Below are 18,673 nucleotides of genomic sequence, written 5' to 3'. Positions count from 1 at the left end.
CATAAAGATTTACCACTTTTATTAAGGTAGTTTAAAGACCTCATAAAAGTCTGCAGCATGCTTTCCACCTTTCAACATCACCTGAGAAATGAGAGATTACTTTGCAAAAACTAAAACAGACAAAAAAATCTCTGATCTAGGAAACTACCCTTTCATGGAGATTAACATTACCGCAGCTACAGGTATATTCAGCACTGACTAGGAGCTGTCGACAGGAGAAATACAACAGGTGTGGATTTTCCATGTTGTTGACCAAACATAAGACAGATATGTCTTTTCATAAACACTCCCCCAAAGTTGTTGTGTGTGGTTTTTTTTAAGTTGATCAGCACACAATTGCAACAAGCACCTTGTTTGTGGGGTAAAAGGGTGAGGAATATGTCAAGAGGAAAAGGCCAGGAGCTGGAGGAAGGTAGGGAGAAGTAAAGAAAGCAGAGCACTTAAATATATATATATATATATATCTAAAATTACAAAACTAGAAGCCAATTCAGAATTCCGGTATCGGGTGCTGGTAACAGCGTGTTATACCACAGTGAAAGTTCTTCCATGGGTCAAGTGTACACGCTGAAACCTCAAATGGAGAGGACAGGTCAAGAGAAAAATGGCAAATCCCAACCTTTTGTACATCCCTGTCAACTATTTTTTAAAAAACGAACGAAAAAGAAAACTACCAAAAATGAAAACATTAGTTAGTTAGGTACAGCTCTACTTACTGTATCTACAAATCCTCTAGGAAAAAACTAGGGTACTATTTTGGATGTGAATGGCCGTTACCTAAACAAAGCTTTTAAGGTAACGGTAAACAAGATCCTCGTTTCCATGTCAATAAACCAACCGCGTCTGCCTCCTGCACTGAACGTTGAAACAAAGTCAAAAGCTAGGTTACACTAAATAATAGTGACCAAAACATGTCTACAAACAATTATCCATCTGATACGGAGGGAGATGACCCACCAGCCACCACAGAAACCAAATGCTATTTCTCCCCTGTAGGGTGGGCAGAGGGGTGGATAATAAATTACCAAATTTACCCTGAAACATCTCTCCTCTTTAATTTTATTAGCTTCGTGAAATGTCTAGCCGAGAAGTCTAGGAGATAAAAAATCCTTCATAGGTCCGTTATCACCCTGCAAACGACTGTCCCTGAAACTAGATGACCTCAAAGTGCAAAAAGGCTGGGCCACAAGCTAGGACAAGTCTAGCTCTGTTAATAAAGCAACTTGGAGGGTGGGGGGGTCTTTTCTTGGGGCAGGAGGCAGTAGGAGGTACGCCTCTGACCTCCGATCAGAGAAACGGTGAATCTACAAAATCAATTCAGGGTCACCAAAGGTGGCCAGGTTTTTCTCTTCTCTATTCAGTGTTAAAAGTCAAGAGGGATTTGAAAAGATCACTTTTTCTCCTCTTTTCTTTTACAGAAGAGGAAACTGAGGCCTAGAGGCAGGGAACAGCTTGCCCAAGCTCTGCTCGGACAGCTGGGCCTAGAACCTGATTCCCTGCCCTGACCCAGTGGCCCATTACGGAGAGGTGAGTCCCCAGCAGGCCAGCACTGCACCCCAGTGTCGCCTCAGGGCCCCTGCCTTGGGCAGCGGTACAAAGACCTTGCGGAACTTCCAGTAGCCAGACAGGGAAGGCAGAGGAGCCACAGTAAAACGCAAGAACTCCTCTCCTCTCGCCACTAAATGTATTCTCATACACTGGAGCGTCTTCCCTTCCTCTTCTGACCTTAGAGACCCATAGCCCCTCAAGACTGGATCTGAAAACCTTCTCACGCTGCAAAACCACCTACAACTTAAAGGATCTGAGAAAGGAAAGGAGAAAAAACAAAACAAAACACTGATACCCAAGGCCTTATCCCTTATCAGCCTCAGATTTCACACCATCTGGAGTCACCCACTGGACGCCCGGCTTCGCTCTGGGAGGTCTCCTTCCCTTCTCAAACCGAATTCCGAATCCCAAGTGCCCCCCAGGAACCTGTTGCCTGGACAGTGATTAGCGCCCCCCGGGCGGCCCTGAGACCGGCCGTGTGTGCCTTCTATAAGCCAATTCGAACGGCCACACTGGGGAAACGCGGGCAGGGCTCGGCTGACAAAGGAAAGTTGCCTCGGCCCGGTGCTGGAGTTTCTTTTCAGGGTCTTGTTGATCCAGAAGGCAGCCTCTCGCCAAGCCGACCCCTCCCCCAAGCCGAGGCCTGGCAGCATCGTGGGGGTGAGGCTGCGGGGGGCGGGGGGCAGACCCTGAAAAGAAACCCCCAAACCCCGCGGCGGCGGCAAACTTGAGAACCCACAAGAGCTCTGCTGCAGCGCGCCCCGCTCTGAGCAGAGGCAAGAGAGGGCGCTGTCTCTTTAAACGGGGCTGTCAGGGCCCGGGCGGTCCTGGAAAGGGGGCGCGCGACCACACGGAGAGGCAGAACCTACCGTCTTGGAGTCTAACTCGTGGTGGGGCTGGCCTAACACTTTATCTACACTCGCCGGGTCTGCGAACGTGACGAAACCGAAGCCTCTGAAATGAGACAAAGAGGGGGAGACACAAACAAGAGAATGTGGCACCATCGGGAGCGGCCAGGAGTGAGCCCTCGCTGCAGAACGCAGAGCCAAGGGGCCCCCACACCCCCCGCTCCGCCGTCCTCCCCATCCCCCAAGCCTTCAGCCCCCCAGGGCCCCGCACGGAAACACATCAAGGCTGAAGGGGGCAGTAGGGCGGGGGCGGGGCGCGCGGAGGTAACTTGGGGGACGCCGGTGTCCCCACTCCTTGCCCACCTCAGTTTCTCTCCTCCTCCCCCCTCCCCTTCCCTTTCTTTAACGCTTTGTTTTATTCCAAACAAGCCCCGGCACTCAGAGGAGACACAACCAGCTTTCTAAGAGGGGGGCTTAAGAGTTCGGGGCGCCGCGAGTGCACACATTAAAAAAAAAAAAAACTATGTGGAAAGTGAATGAAGCTGAATGTCATTTGAAACGGGAGAAAAAGAAGCGAAGGGGAAAATGACTTAAAGCGCAGATGTGGACATCCCTGTATCCACAGAGTTCAGCACCAATTAACAATAACCTTTGGGGTTAATGGGAAGGGGGGGGAGATGGAGCGACGTTCGAAACCAGCCACATGCCTGAGCCCCGTTCTAAATCCGCTTAGCTACTTCCGAAGACACCTCCAAAAATAACACTTAAACTTTGTTCTGAAATAAAGACAAAATCCAGAAGGGGATGGTTTACCTGGAGCGTTTCGTAGTGGGATCTCTCATGACCATACATTCTCTAATTTCTCCAAATTTGCTAAAATAGTCTCTAAGGCTATCTGTAGAGAGAGAAAGAGAGAGATGGGGGGGGGGGGGGGAGAAGGTGTGGAAAAAAAAAAAAAGCAATGCAAATTCTGATCAAGGACAAAACCCAAAAGTAGTTTTCTGTTGTTATTCTGGGGGTTTTTTTGCACACGCGGGGGAAATTCGGCAACAGAGGTCGCGTAGAGGGCTCGGAAAGGATTTGCTATTTAAAAAAATAACCTTGCACAGGAGAAGTGGGGAGCCAATGGCGGGGGGGGGGTTCCTACACCAGGATAACAAAGAGCAATAAAGAAGCCAAGAAGGGGGGGACCCGGGCGTGCCCCCCTCCCTCCCTTACCTGGTGAGGTCTGCCAGCTGAGTCCGCCGATAAACATTTTACTGGAGGGAGAAAACATAACAGAAGTGAGCACCGATGTCAGATCGGCCATTTTGACGTGTAACTTACAAAAGCTAAAGGAGAGCGGGGGGGAGCGCGCGAGCGGGAGCCGGGAGGTGGGCTGGGGGAGCGGGCGCCGGCCGAACGCCACCCCGAGGTGCGCGGCTCCCCGGGGGGGGGCTGCCGGCGGGCCGGGGGAGGGCTCCGGAGGGGCCGGGCGCCGCGCTCCGCCGGCCCCGCCGCGGCCAGGGGAGCGAGCCGGGGAGGCGCGGGGCGCAGCGGCTGGAAACTTACCCGGGGTCGTGCTGCGAGTCGTTGGCGCCGCCCGAGCCGCCCGGGCCCCCGTTGGCCTCCATAGCTGCGCCCCCCCGCCCCCCCACCCCCGGACACCGAGCCGCGCGGCGATCGGAGCGCAGCGGCGGCCGGCCCCGAGCCCGAGACCTCCCGCTCCCTCCGCCCTCCGCCTCCTCCCCCCGCCCGGCTCTCCGAGTCCCCGCGAGCGGCGGAGCCGGGGCCGCGCCGAGAGCCGTCACACGTGGGCTCGGCTCCGCTCGGGCCCGCGGCTCGCACACCCCCCGCCCCGCCCCCGCGCCCCCCCCGCCCCCCGCGCACGTGGGGCGGGGTTCTAGAACGTCGTGTAACCAATGCCGCTGACGTCACGGCCCCCGCGGACCCCGCCCGCCGGCCCGCGCGCGCTCCCCTGGCCCCCGCGCCCGGACACGGGGGGCGGCCCGCGCGCCCCGCGACCGCGGGGGCCCCGCCTCCGGGCGGGCCGGCCGCTGGGGGGGGCGCACCCCGACTTCCCCGGGGTCACATGGGCTACGGGGGGGCGGGCGCGCCGGGAAAGGGGGAGGCGCGGGGAGCTCGCTGCCTGCCTGCCTGCTCGCTCGAGCCGGGGACGAGACGCCCCCCACCTCTCCAGCTCGGCCTCTCCATCCAAGTTCCCGGTCCCCGGCCGCCCGGATCCGGGGATGGCAACCGCCGCCCGCCCGCCTCTGCGCCCTTTTTTCCAGCCGCCGCGCAGAAATTTAGGTCAAGGACGTCGGGATCAAACCCAAACCCTGGCGCTCCTCGGGCGCTCCCGGAGACCCCCAGGACGAGGGGCGGGGGGCTTTCAGGATGGTGCGGACACCCTCCGCACAAACCCCAGCCACAAGTTTTATTTTCCTTTCGCGCTGGAAGTTCTGTCTGGCTCTCGATCCACACCGGCACGTCTTGCGCGGCTCCCCGCCCTTCCCCGGCAGAGGTACGAATCCGTGCCCGGGGAAGGTTATTTTGGAACTTTGAGGAAACGGACGCGATTCCAGTGGTGAGAAAAGGCCGAAGGAAGGGTTTCCGCGTTAATCAGACGGCGCTTTAAAAAATATAATAAAATAGGTTTATAGGGGTCAAGGTCAAATGATTGGAGTTTAAATCAAAATTTTTGGTATAGTAAGAAATAGTTTTGAGAGCATCTCTGGGAGGGCCGGAAAGGGTGGTTATTTCAGAAAACCCCTCTCCATCCAGTTTGTGCTTTATAGATAGATAGATAGATAATTGTTTTATTCTGTTTCTATGCCGAGATAGTAAAATGCACAAGGCGTAAATAGCCCAAGCCCCCCACCATCTGGGGATGTGGCTGACGGTGGCAGAGGGCTTCAAACACACCCGTGCCACTTTGGGAGCAGTGTGGTGCCGCACAGATCCTGGCGCACAGTAGACGCTTAATAAATGCTGGTGTTGATCTTTGCCGGCACTGAAAACTTCTAAAAACCGATTTTGTAGCTTCCCAGAAACATGGCACGCTTCTCCAGCTGATTTCAGACTGGCCAAATTCAGGCTGGATTCAATTTATAGAGTATTTAAAACAATAAGGATATAATTATCTTTATTGTTTTAAATTATTACAATAAATTGAGTTAACATGGCATGAGGGGCAACATAAAGTTGTGGTTCATCAAGTACTAAATTAATGTTAAGCATGAATTGATGCCCAATTAACACTTTTCCGTTCATTTTCCTGGGATTAGGACACAATGAGATACACTCAACACCAAAACTGCAGCAGGTCCGCTGTGGGTCTTGGAAAAGCGGACTATGAAAAATCCCAACATCAACCAAAGCCTTGATCTCCCTGTCTCCTCAATTGGGGTAATTCTGTCCTTTACAGACTTGATAGGGTGAGCGAAGTGATTGAAATGAACACGTAAAAGTCCCTTTTTCACTGCATGCCTATATGGGTTGTGCTTATTATCAATAATTCAGTTCAGTTCAGTTCAGTTGCTCAGTCGTTTCGGACTCTGCCACCCCATGGACCCCAGCACAGCCAGGCCTCCCTGTCCATCACCAAATCCCAGAGTTTACTCGAACTCATGTCCATTGAGTCGGTAATGCCATCCAACCATCTCACCCTCTGTTGTCCCCTTCTTCTCCCGCCTTCAATCTTTCCCAGCATCACGGTCTTTTCCAATGAGTCAGTTCTTTGCGTCAGGTGGCCCAAATCATATCAATCATTACTTCATACAATTTTTAGAAAGCACTTTAAAACTTTAAACCAGAAGCCCAAGCATTTTCCAATTCATTCCAAGCTGCTTCCCAAATCATCTGGGGTCCCATGTGTTGAAAACCCAGTTGTTATTATGTTGATTGCTTATTATGACTATTCTCAATAACAAAATGCAGACAGCAGAGCTCATGGGATTTTGTGGCGGATTTTTACCTTAGAACCACAGGTCATAGGTGCTGAAAAGGCCCGTCCTGATCCAGCCCCCTCATTTTACATCAGGGGCCCGGGAGGAGCAAAGCTTACCAGATTACACCCTACCCCCACCTGTCAATTCCGTAAAGGGGGTCTGGTCATCAGTCTCATGCCCTTTGGCTTGGCTGCATGTATATTTACGCCTGTCCTTTACAAGGCGAGAGTGAAGTGCCCTTGTTCCCTGTTGTAGACCTACGCAAGCTGAACTGAATTAAACTGAGAGAGGTGCTAGCCCTGCAGTTAGAAAGAGAAAATTAGACCTTAAATCACTAATACTACATTGTTTTATTTACTTTTAACACATGCAGTAACATTTATTCTTCTTGGTCTAAAGGTCTGAGTTTGGGCAAATGAATGGAGTCACATACCCGTAACCATAGACAGGTTCCAGGAAAAGTCTCCATGTCCAAAAACTTCACTCTTGCGTCTCTTAGTTTATTATCATCATGCATTTCTCCTCCAGCTTATTCCAGCGTATATAGCCCCAGGGTCAGGAGAATCCTAGGAGCACACCAGTCCTCCACCCTCTTAAAGCCTCGATAGCCCATGACACTGTTGGGCACTCCCTTCTTGTAACTTACTCTTCCCTCGGCATCCTTGATGCCTGCATTCTCCTGACTTGCCTCCTTCCTCTCCAGCCTCCCTTCCTCTCTTTGCCCTGACTTCTCCTCCTCTGCCTTTCCTTTAAATAGTGGTGTTCATTCTCTCCTCAACTATACACCCTTATTTACCTGAGATTCTCCGAAGGATGGGTTAAATACCACCTACCTTCTGATGCCAGTCAAATTAAAATCTCTAGCCTGATCTCCCCACGGAACTCCAGACTGGTTAATTTCCTATTCATCATTTACATTTAGCCTCCCTAAAGATACCCCAAACTCAACTTGTCCAAAAACACAGGCGTGCTCATTTCCCTAAACGTGAACCTCTTTAAAAGTTCACTTGATGAAGAGAGAGAGAGCCCCAGGCATCTTAGAGACCAGGTTGGCTCCTTTCCAGGTTGACACCTTCCCATGTGCAATCCATCACAAATCTCTATTGGTGTTACTTTCACGATGTCTCTCAAATTCACCTTTCCTGGTACTGCATCTCAGATCTCCCACTAGAGCCCCGGAAGTTGCCTCCTAAACACCCTTCCCACATCGGTTCTTACTCCACTAATATGTCTGGAAAGTATTCCTTGACCTCTGACCCAGCTGAATCCCCGTCAGTATGCACTGTTATCCTGCTAAAATGTCCTCTGTGTACCCTACTCTGTGGGATCATTTGCTTCATTGCTCATCTCCTCCATTAAGCCATAATGCATTTCTGCTCTCCAAGTATTAATATTAGCGCAGAGCCCACTGATGCGTGGTTGACGCTCAGCAAATATTTGTTGAAACAATGAAAGAATGACTGCATGAGGGACAACTTCTAATTTCACTGTAGGAACTTTCGTATCCGTGTCCGTAAGTCAACCGGGCTGCAGTTTTCCCTTCTCATATTGCCTTTCTCTGGTGATACTGGCCTCATGAAATGATCTGGTAAGTGTTCCTTCTGTTTCCATTTTCTTGAACAGTGTGTATAAAATTGGAATTATATGTTCCTTGGCTGTTTGGTAGAACTTGCTGGTAAAATGTCTGGCTCTGAGAGAAACATTTCCTAGGTTGATTTTTAACTACTGATTCCATTTCTTTGATGCCTGTGGATCTCTTGATAGATTTTCTATTCTTCCTGACTCAATTTTTACTCATTATATTTTTCAGGGAAATTGTCCATACCATCTAGGTTTTCAGATTTATTAACAAAATGATGTTCATAGTTTTCGCTTAATGTATTCTCATCTCTGCTGCATCTATCCATACTCTCCATTCTTTTGCATCCCATATATTATTGTGTGTGTCTCTTTTCTGGATCCATTGTGCCTGAGATCTCCCTATTTTTATCTAGTGATTCTTTCTACTTTCTACTAGTGTTTGCAGAGAATCAACTTTTAATTTGGTTAATACTATTTTTTGTTTCATTAATTTTTACTCATATAATATTATATATATGTTATATTATTACATATAAGAATATATACCATATATAAAAATAAAATTGTGTATTGTTAATGTATCATATTCTCTTTGTTCTATTCTCTGAATCTATTTTGTTGCCTTTAAAAAAATTCTTGGTGGCTTAAGTAATTAATTTTCAGCCTTCTGGGGTTTTTAACATTTGAGGCTATGGATTTCACTCCAGGTGCCACTCAAACTACATTCCACAAGATATATAGAATTTTTATTACCATCCCAGGCAAAGAATGCTTAGATTTCAAGTATGATCTCTTCTTTGCCTCAATACACATACATTTTTACATTTCTAAACACAAGTTTTTATTTTGATTTTTAATTATTTAAAAATCTGGTCTGACTTCAGAGAGGTGGTATGTAAAGGAGAGTCTTTATTATTTGTCGAGATTTGCTTTGGTAAATAGTCAGTTTTTATAAATACTCTATGTGGTATACTTTGGTATACTTTGTTATATAGCATTCTATATGAATCTATCAAACCAAGCTTGTTAATTATATTACCCAGATTTTCTGTAGCCTTACTAATATCTGTCACTTTCTATAGTATTACATTAAAATCTCCTTATATGACTACATTTGCCAATGCCTACTATAAATCCTTCAAATTTTTTCTCTGTATTTTGAAAGTGTTTGATAAGATACATCAAAAAGAGGTGTGAAAATCTCCTAATAAACTACATTTTTCTATTTTTTATATTTTATTTCTCATTTTGCTTTGTGTCTTCATAGTGATTGTTTCTTTAATACATGCATGGATGATCTTTAACCTTAGTGCTTTTTGCTTTAAAGTCTACTCTGCCTGCAATAAATAAATTTCTCTAACTTTTGTTAGCATTTGTCTGGCATAATTTTCTCCATCTTTTTGCTTTCAACCTTTCTATGTCTTTAATTTTTAGGTAAGATTCCTATAAACAGCATACAGTTGGACCTTGCTCTTTTATTTATTGGGTTGACTGGTAAGTATAGTTCATTTACATTTAATGTAATTACTGATAATTTTAATGAACCTTGGAGGCACAAAACTGTATTAGTTACGATCTCTGGCGTAAATATACTCTCATCATTACGTATATCCATGGCCTTATTTCATTTTTTCCTATTACGAACACTTATAAACCTACTGTTCAACTAAAGAACTAAAACAGTAACAGTGACTGCCGACTGCTTATGTGCTGCTGTCCCATCTGTTTGCTCACCTAAAGAAGCCGCAGTCTCAATCTTGTAGGTATTATTCTTTTTTGCTTTTTAAAAAGTTTTACCAAATTTTTATCATATACTTGGTTTAAAACTTATGAAAATGTTCTGAGGGCTCTCTTTTTTACTCAACATGGTTTTATTAAGATTCAACTAGATTGTTGCATCTGGCTGTAGTTCAGTACTTTTCGGAGTTGTATGATATTCCATTTCTGACTATGCCACCAGTTGCTTTGTTCATTTTCTTGCCATAGATAAGCCTTTGAGTTGTTCCAGTTTTTTGCTTTTACAAGCAGTGGTTGATAAACAGTCTTGTCTTCTAGTGTATGTGGGCAAAAATTTCCCTTTGGAGTCACTACTGGGTCATGAGGTATCTGATGCAAAATAATGCCAAATTGTTTTCCAGAGCTGCTCTTCTAATTTATACTCCCCTAGCAGCAGCAGCAGAAGCAGTGTGTAAGACAGCCTGTTGATCTGCTGATTTCTGACGTTTGGAACTGGGGTCTCAGTTTTGCGCCTTTTATTTTGCTTCCTCTAGGTTTTTTGTTGACTTCCTTTCTTTTCTTCTATTGAACTGATGAAGAATTCTTTTTTCCCCTTTTCCTCTTTAACTAGTTTAGGAGTTGTAAGATACATTTCTATGCCTTTAGTGATTACTTTACAATTTTTAACATGTACACTTAATACAGCCTCCCTAAAACTCTAAAACCAAGCAGAGAATTATTCAACTTCAATTGCATTCTCCCTCTTACATGTAATTGCGTCTTATTTTAGACCCACCTGGTTTTTATACCCCTAAATTTAGTCACTGTTGTCATCTCAGTTTTATACATTGTTTAGATTTGCCCGTATTTACCATTTTGTTCATCTTTGTTTCCATCACCTTTTTCTCCCTTTTTCCTAGGTACCAGCCCTTTCCCTTGAAACTTATCTTTTAATCGTTTTTCAGGTTTGAGGGGAGGTTATGTGAGTGACATGCTTTCTCCATTAGTATAAAATTGTCTTATTTCACTCTTACCCTTGAATGACGATTTCTCTGGGTGTAGAATTCTAGATTGAAGGTTATTTTACCCTTTAGCACTTGTTTTTTTAATATGTCATGTCTTCTTGTTTTTATTTATTGTTGAGACATTTGCTGTCAGTCCAAATGTCATTCCTTCATAGGTAATCTTTTTTCTTTCTGGTTTTAAGATTTTTCTCTTGGTCTTTGGCTTCCTGCATTCTCACCACGCTGTGTTCAGGTGTGAATCTCTTTTATTTATATGGTTCAAGGTTCACCGCATATCCGAAAATCCCAGGATGCACGTTTCTGATCAGGTCTGTAGCACTGTCCGCCGTCATCTATGTAAATCCCGTCTCTCTTGCACTGCCTCTGTTCTGTCCTGCTGCTGCTGCTGCTGCTGAGTCGCTTCAGTCGTGTCCAGCTCTGTGCGACCCCGCAGACGGCAGCCCGCCAGGCTCCCCCGTCCCTGGGACTCTCCAGGCAAGAACAGTGGAGTGGGTTGCCATCTCCCGCTCCAGTGCATGCAAGTGAAAAGTGAAAGTGAAGTCGCTCAGTCGTGTCCAACTCTTAGCGACCCCATGGACGGCAGCCTACTGGTGCTCATATTAGGTGTATAACGCACCTTGTCTTTCCATGCGGTATGTGTGTTTGCGCTCAGTTGTGACCCACTCTCTGAGACAACGTGGACTGTAGCCCGCCAGGCTCCTCTGTCCGTGGAATTTTACAAGAATACTGGAGTGGGTTGCCAGTTCCTCCTCCAGGGGATCTTCCTGATCCAGGGATCCAGCCCGAGTCTCCGGTGTCTCCTGCGTTGGCAGGCAGATTCTTTGCCACTGAGCTACCTGAGAAGCCCCTCTGTGCAACATGCCCTGAACTTTTCTCTCAGACCTTCTATCGCTTTGACTCCTTGTGCTGCTTCTTGAACGTTTTCTTCAGATCCGCTTGCCATTTTTCCTTTAGCTACGTCTAACCTGCTGTGTAACTCATCCATTGAGCTTTTCATTTCAATGACTCGATGTGTCATTTCCAAAAGTTCTGTTTAGTCATCTTTCAAATCTGCCATTTTTTTTAATAGTTACGTAATTTTTCTCACAGTTCCAAATGTTCTTTATGTCTCTGATAATTTTAAACTGACTTATTGCACAGTCTGTCTGATGGTTCTGTTGTTTGAGGTTCTTGGAACTCATATCTACTACATCTTGGCTCCGGTGGATTATATCCATGTATGTTTTGTAGATTAGTGTTGGGTCAGTATTTTCATCTTTATTTTTCACCTTTGGGGTTCCTGGACCATACAGGAGAGGTACATTTCAGTTCCAGTTTCTGGGTAAGTTACAGCCCAGAACACTGGGCTAGAGTCCCAAATCCTCAGCAAAGACTCCTCTCCACTTTTAACTTATGCCAAGACAAATTTTCTTGTCTCTCTGTGCCGCTAGGGAGATTTTCATCCAGTGAATTATTTCTGTAGTGATTCATCCCTTTGAGGGTTCCAGATTTATCTGGGGATCTCGGTTCCATCTCCCCAGTTTAACAGATCCCAATGCAGTCTCCTTTCCATTCTGATGCTCCTTTCCATTCCAGCCTTTCAAGGCCAAGCGCACCTGCCTGCGACCAGCTCCACGGCCTCCTCTTCGCTCAGCCCCTCCTTGCTGTCATCTCCCTCTTGCTTCTGGCACTAGAGACGTTTTCTTTTGTCCCATGAGCTCATTTGAATGGGTGCTTACTGCATCTTGACCAATATTTATGCTGCTGCTGCTAAGTCGCTGCAGTCGTGTCCAACCCTGTGCGACCCCATAGACGGCAGCCCACCAGGCTCCCCCGCCCCTGGGATTCTCCAGGCAAGAACACTGGAGTGGGTTGCCATTTCCTTCTCCCATGCATGAAAGTCAAAAGTGAAAGTGAAGTCGCTCAGTCATGTCTGACTCTTCGCGACCCCGTGGACTGCAGCCCACCAGGCTCCTCCGTCCATGGGATTTTCCAGGCAAGAGTACTGGAGTGGGGTGCCATTGCCTTCTCCAACCAATATTTATACATGGTGTTTATTTATAAACCAGTATTTCTAGTGGGAGGATTTTGAAGTTATTTAGTCTGCCATATTGCCAGAAATGGAAACTCACTTCCATTTAATTTTTTGTATCTTCCATTCCAGATTCATTTTTTCTTAGAATACTGTGGCATCTAGGATTTCAGAATCTTTTTTTTTTTTTCTGAACAATATTCTATGGGTGAGGCAGCATTAAAATGATTTCAAATGAGGCAAATAGTGGTCAGTGTAGCTATTCACTATAATCCCTGGAGAACTTCGTAAAATACTGAAGTTCTTCGTTAAAATACTAAAATACTTGGTTCCACCTACAAGATTCTGATTTAATTTTTCTGGGGGAAAGTGTGCACAGTGATATTTCTTAAAACTTCTCAAGTGATTCTAATGTGCCACCAAGGTTTAACGTGCCTATTTGAAAGCACACTGATGAAACAAACAGACCATGATATTCTCTGGGCCCCACCCTAAATTGCCTGATTTATTTTGTCTGAGGGGAGCCCCAGACATCTCTTTTTTCTTTTTTTAAAAAATGTCCCTGATAATTGTAGTGTGGATCCAGAACCACTGATTTACCTGGGCATATCCAGGCAGAAGGGAGGAGTTAAGTAAAGTTAGAGCTGGAATCATGAGCAGTGATCTAGGCGAACAGTTCCTAGTTGTCTGCACAGCCGTCCATGGGACTCCTGGGGAGCTTTTTCATTTTACAGATTCCTGGCGATTGTGACCTGGTAGATTTAATGTGAGGCCGGAGAGCCTTTTATTACCCAGAAGACTGTGGTGGCCCACTAGGTTTGGAAACCGCTCAGCTAGCCCAGTCTTGTTTGACAAAGGAGGAAACCAGCCCTGAGAGAAGTGTTTTGGGGTTTTTTTTTTCCCCTCAAGGTCACTGAGCTGATTAAGAAGAAAGCTGACTCCTACCTTCCAATCTTGTGTCCATTTCATCTGCTTCCAAACATAAAGCCACCTGCTGCTTTTGCAAGATCTTGGCTGGTTTAAAAAGGCAGATTCGGGATTTGTGTGCAGGGATTTCAGGAATGTGGGGTCTTCTGGTTGGTTTTGTGTGTGCATGACAACCTTCCCTAGGAGATGGGAAACAAAGCAGTCTGCTGCCTTGCATGAAGGTTCTTCTAGTAGCCAGGCGACCTTGAGCGGAAAAGCCACCCTCAGTCTCCAGTACCCCATCTGTAAACTGTGGGTCATGATGGTTTTAAAGTATCTTGGTCCTCCCGCAGGAGGCGGAGCCTGATCTTCCCACTCCCACCCCGGGCCCCCCAGCGTGGGCTGTACTTAGTCACTGGGTTCTGATGAATAGGATGTGGAGGAAGTGATGGTGGATGAATTCCAAGGCTGGATCAGAAAAGGCACCTGGCTTCCGCCTGGCTCCATCTCTCAGGTCACTCTAGGGAAAGCCAGCTTTCATGCCATCAAGATGCTCAAAGAGCCTGATAGACAGGCCCACGTGGAGAAGACTTGCAGTTTCCTGTCGGCAACCTGAACTAGCCTGCCAGGATTGTGAGACAACCTTAAAACCGCATCTGCCAGCCCCACCCCAGCCTTCAGATGACAGCTGCCCCCCGCTCACACTCAACAGGAACTTCCCTAGTAACCTGGAGCCAGAACCTTCCAGCTAAGCCACACCCAATTCCTGCCCCTCAGAGACATTCAATACTTGTTTAAAACTACTAAGTTTTGGACTGGTTTGTTACACAGAATAAATGACAAATACAGAGATTCTTGGGTTTCCCTGATAGCTCAGTTGGTGAAGAATCCGCCTGCAATGCCGGAGACCCCAGTTTGATTCCTGGTCGGGAAGATATCCCTTGGAGAAGAGATAGGCTACCCACTCTAGTATTCTTGGGTTTCCCTTGTGGCTCAGCTGGTGAAGAATCCACCTGCAATGCGGGAGACCTGGGTTCAATCCCTGAGTTGGGAAGATCCCCTGGAGAAGGGAAAGGCTACCCACTCCAGTATTCTGGCCTGGAGAATTCCATGGACTCTGTAGTCCATGGGGTCACAAAAAATCGTACACGACTGAGCGACTTTCACTTCAGTTCACAGAGATACTTAAATAACACATGGAAATGGAGCTGCTTACCTCAGGTTTGCGGCAAGACTCGTGCACTAACGTTTACAGAGTGCTTTAGTTAGACTCTGGCCAAATGAACTGTGTACTAGATATAAAGAAGGGATTGCGTATTATTAATGTTATCAGATTGCAACACATTTCATGTTCAATTACCTGCAGTGCTCTTTCTGGAGCATCGCTTTGCTCATCTGCTTATCCCCACTGCACGCTTGTAAAAGGTCACTGTCAAGATACAGAAGTATAGGTATGATTTAAATGTCTTGACTCAGTTACTAACAACCGTGAGCATGTTTTCAAATTGGAAAAGCAAGATCCATTTAAACTCACTGTTTTTCCGCAAAAGGCTCTTTGTTTACTTTCTGGTATTGCATTTCACTGGCAGGCCCAGCGCCTCTCTGATTAAAGAGTTTGTTCACTTTATCTGTCTCCTGTAGCTTCACAAGCCTTACTCTTAAGAACAGACATGGCAGACTTTGCACCAAAAAACCAAACCATACTTTTGACCAGAAAATATTTAGTAAAGTGAATTTTTATTTATGAAAAGTCCACCAAGCATAAATTACTTGTCTGACAGTAATGGGCTCTTTGTAGCTCCCTTAAATAAATAAATAGCTTCTTTTCTCAAGTGTTGTGACTTTTGAGCATGCTCACATTCAGGGCTAGTTTGTTTTCTTCCAGGAAATAAAAAATAAGCGTGTGCGTCAGATCCTAAATCAGTCTTTCTTCTAGAAATGCATAATGTGAGAAGGGCTTGCCAGGTGACTCAGTGATTAAGAATCCGCCTGCAGTGCAGGAGACACAGGAGACATGGGTTCCATTCCTGGGTGGGGAAGATCTCCTGGAGAAGGAAATGGCAACCCAGGAAATCCCAGAGACAGAGGAGCCTGGTGGGCGACAGTCCACGGGGATGCAAAAGATTCAGACGCAATTGAGCATAATATGGGAAAGCCAAGGTAGTTTCCTTCTGACTGTCACACTGGAGGTATATAGTATCTGGAAAAGCATGAAAAAAGGCAGAGGGTGTGAGACTGAGAAAAAGGAAAATTATATTTTTCAAACACTCTTTACTGATCTAACACAAATATCTTTATCTGTAATTTATTTAGTCCTAACTAAATTTGTTTATTTGTTTGATACATTTGGAGGCATAAAAGTTCCTTTTATTTAATAGATGGAGAAAATTACTTTTGTTTCATTATTTTTTTCCAAAGTGGGAGGGGATATGCATAAAAGCTCTCTAATGGAGGCAGAGGAATGTGTTTAGTCAAAAATTTTCCTTCTTTCCTTTTCCATTTCCACATTGGACACAGGTAGACACCTGGTGTTGTGGTTGCTCTCTTTTTTTAAACTTTTAAAATTTTCTTTAAAAACTTTTTTATTTTTTAAATGTAAAAATTTTATCTTTTAATATTCATTAAGACTATGGTTTTCCAGTGGTCATGTATGGATGTGAGAGTTGGACTATAAAGAAGGCAGAGTGCCGAAGAATGGATGCTTTTGACCTGTGGTGCTGGAGAAGACTCTTGAGAGTCCCTTGGACTGCAAGGAGATCCAACAAGTCCATTCTGAAGGAGATCAGCCCTGGGATTTCTTTGGAAGGAATGATGCTGAAGCTGAAACTCCAGTACTTTGGCCACCTCATGAGAAGAGTTGACTCATTGGAAAAGACTCTGATGCTGGGAGGGATTGGGGGCAGGAGGAGAAGGGGACGACAGAGGATGAGATGGCTGGATGGAATCACTGACTTGATGGACGTGAGTCTGAGTGAATGCTGGGAGTTGGTGATGGACAGGGAGGCCTGGTGTGCTGCAGTTCATGGGGTCTCAAAGAGTCGGACATGACTGAGCAACTGAACTGAACTATTTTTTTATTGTTATTATTTTTTATCTTTTGGCCAAACTGCACAGAATGTGAGATCTTAGATCTTACTTCCCTGGTCAGGGATCAAACCCATGCCCCCTGCATTGGCAGCACAGTCTTATGCTCTGGACCACCAGGCAAGTCTCTTTGTTCTCTTTTGTTCCCTCTGCCTTCCTCTTTCCTTATCTCCAACTCAGAATTATCAGGTTAACCAGGGTGAACGCTCCCTGCACACCTAGCTGAGTGAGAACAGGTTGCACCCCTAATAAATCAATATCATGTACTGAGTGGCCACAGCGGAGTATCCTTGCAGCCACCGTGGGGACTGGGTTGGAACTCTAAATTCTTCAGAAGTTGCAGTAAGTGGACGGTAGCTTGGGGTTGGGTGAGAGGCTGGCTCCAGTCCCTCTGGGTGACAACATCCTCCAGATGACACCTTCTGCCATCCTGGTGAGCCCTCTCCACAACCACAGCTCTCTTATTTAGTGTGGTACGGTAGGCGCAAGAGAGAAGCATCAGGAATTAAACAGAAAGCCACCGTTCTCATTAAAAATATCCCAGGGCTGCTCTCCCACATACCTTAAAGCTGTTGAACTGCTCGCAGTTTGTCATTCTGTCGTCATTATTCTTACACATGTAGGTAAATATTTTATTAAACGTCTTCACTGCTTGGCAGTGACTGGGCCCTTTGCCTCCTAGCCTGGCCGGCACCCAGCACTGCCTGGGCGGGTGGGTGGGCAGTGGGCTCTGTGAACACTCCGCGGTGTTAATGGGGTAGCAGTGCTCTCTACCTGGAAACCATTTTCTCCAGCCTCTTGGGTTTAATCTTCCATTTCTTCTTCTTCTTCCTTAAATCATTTACCAACTTAGTCTTGATGAAAGGCACCGGGTTGGGTGGGGGTTGCCGCAAGAAAACAGCTACACCTTTTAACTCCACCTGGAAGTGGGTGAGACCATGCCACCATCACCTTCCCTTCCACCTCTCTCCCCACTTGGGAACCTGCTCCACCCACTCCATGATGTGCCTCACCAAACAGAAATCTAAATATCACAGCTGCAGATATGCAGGACCCCTCCACCCATGCCGACTCACATGCTCTGCAGAACCTCAGACGTTCTCAATGTCATCTCCACCACCGAGAGCCATGGCCCCATCAGCTCGCCAGTTTACCAGCAACCAGCGGATAGCTCAGGCCCACAAACCCACCTGTTAGTCTGGACCAACTTTGGGTCCGCTTCTTCGAAAGTCTTTGCTTTTTACCATCACACAGTACTGGACGTGGCCAAAGCAGCAGTAAGGAGTGTGGCTGTAGTCATCTCCTCTGCTCTCTGAGTCTTCAGGAAGCCACCCGGACAAGATCTACTTCTATGGGAGAAACTCTGGAGGACCATGGGTCTGACCCCCTCTTCTGGTGGATGCCGGGAGCGCCTGCCCACACCACTGCATCTCGGTTCCCTCTGCCGGTGGAGGGAAGAGAAGCTCGCTCCCCACTCTGAGCCCAGATGGCAGGGTTCAAGGCCCTGCTCTCAGTTTCTGAGACCCAAGTCCACAGCTCTAGGTGTTTCCTGAAGATGAAATCAAGACTCACCACTGTAGCCCACGCTGCAATTTCTACAACTACCAATTAGCTAACTCCAAGTGGCTGAAAAACTAATGAACCTTGAAGGGGAAGGAGAGGGGGTCGCCCTGTTATTGCTGAAGGGGGGCATTGGAGCAAGTGGAAGTCAGCCGGTCTATGCGGCCAAACATGGTGCTGACACACATACAGAGGCAGAGGAAAGAAATAATGCGAGGAAACAGAGGCCAGACTGCAGGGCAACTGCTGAGTAAGACACTCATGCCGAAAATAACGTCGCTGGGAGAGGACATAGGAAAAGTGTGGCTGGGTCCATGGGTGGCAGGAATGAGAGGCTCTGAGTATAACGCCCCAGAATGAGAGCAAGATGGAGAAGGGCTATAATCTGAGAGGAGGGATGGACCTAAGAATTATCTGAAGTGAACCCGAAAGTGAATTTTACCACCATCCTCTCGTTTTTGCAGA

General features: G+C 46.6%; 1 protein-coding gene and 1 long non-coding RNA gene across 6 annotated transcripts in view; one reads left to right on the top strand and one right to left on the bottom strand.

Moving 5' to 3' along the window:
- Positions 1 to 4,171, bottom strand: part of MSI2 (musashi RNA binding protein 2) — a 407,990-nt gene extending 403,819 nt beyond the window's left edge. For 2 of the 4 annotated variants that reach the window (XM_018064096.1, XM_018064099.1), the window contains exons 1-4: positions 3,948 to 4,054; positions 3,615 to 3,655; positions 3,210 to 3,291; positions 2,418 to 2,502 (exon numbers count right to left, since the gene is read on the bottom strand). In XM_018064096.1, coding sequence (XP_017919585.1) covers positions 2,418 to 2,502; positions 3,210 to 3,291; positions 3,615 to 3,655; positions 3,948 to 4,009 — 270 coding nt within the window. In that variant the 5' untranslated portion in view covers positions 4,010 to 4,054. Of the gene's footprint in view, positions 1 to 2,417; positions 2,503 to 3,209; positions 3,292 to 3,614; positions 3,656 to 3,947 lie in introns of all 4 variants that reach the window. The other 2 variants (XM_018064098.1, XM_018064097.1) reach the window with 2 other exon arrangements.
- Positions 4,514 to 16,233, top strand: LOC108638251. Of its 2 annotated transcripts, none has more exons than XR_001919676.1 (5): positions 4,514 to 4,899; positions 5,663 to 5,812; positions 7,819 to 7,913; positions 9,341 to 9,400; positions 16,206 to 16,233. It is a non-coding gene; the product is annotated as an uncharacterized LOC108638251 (long non-coding RNA). The 2 variants fall into 2 exon arrangements; XR_001919675.1 differs by lacking the exon at positions 16,206 to 16,233 and adding an exon at positions 10,830 to 11,035.

Source organism: Capra hircus, chromosome 19 (assembly GCF_001704415.2).
Source record: "Capra hircus breed San Clemente chromosome 19, ASM170441v1, whole genome shotgun sequence".
Classification (NCBI taxonomy): domain Eukaryota; kingdom Metazoa; phylum Chordata; class Mammalia; order Artiodactyla; family Bovidae; genus Capra; species Capra hircus.
The sequence above is the reverse complement of the archived record's forward strand: the minus strand, read 5'-3'. Positions and strand labels throughout refer to the sequence as shown.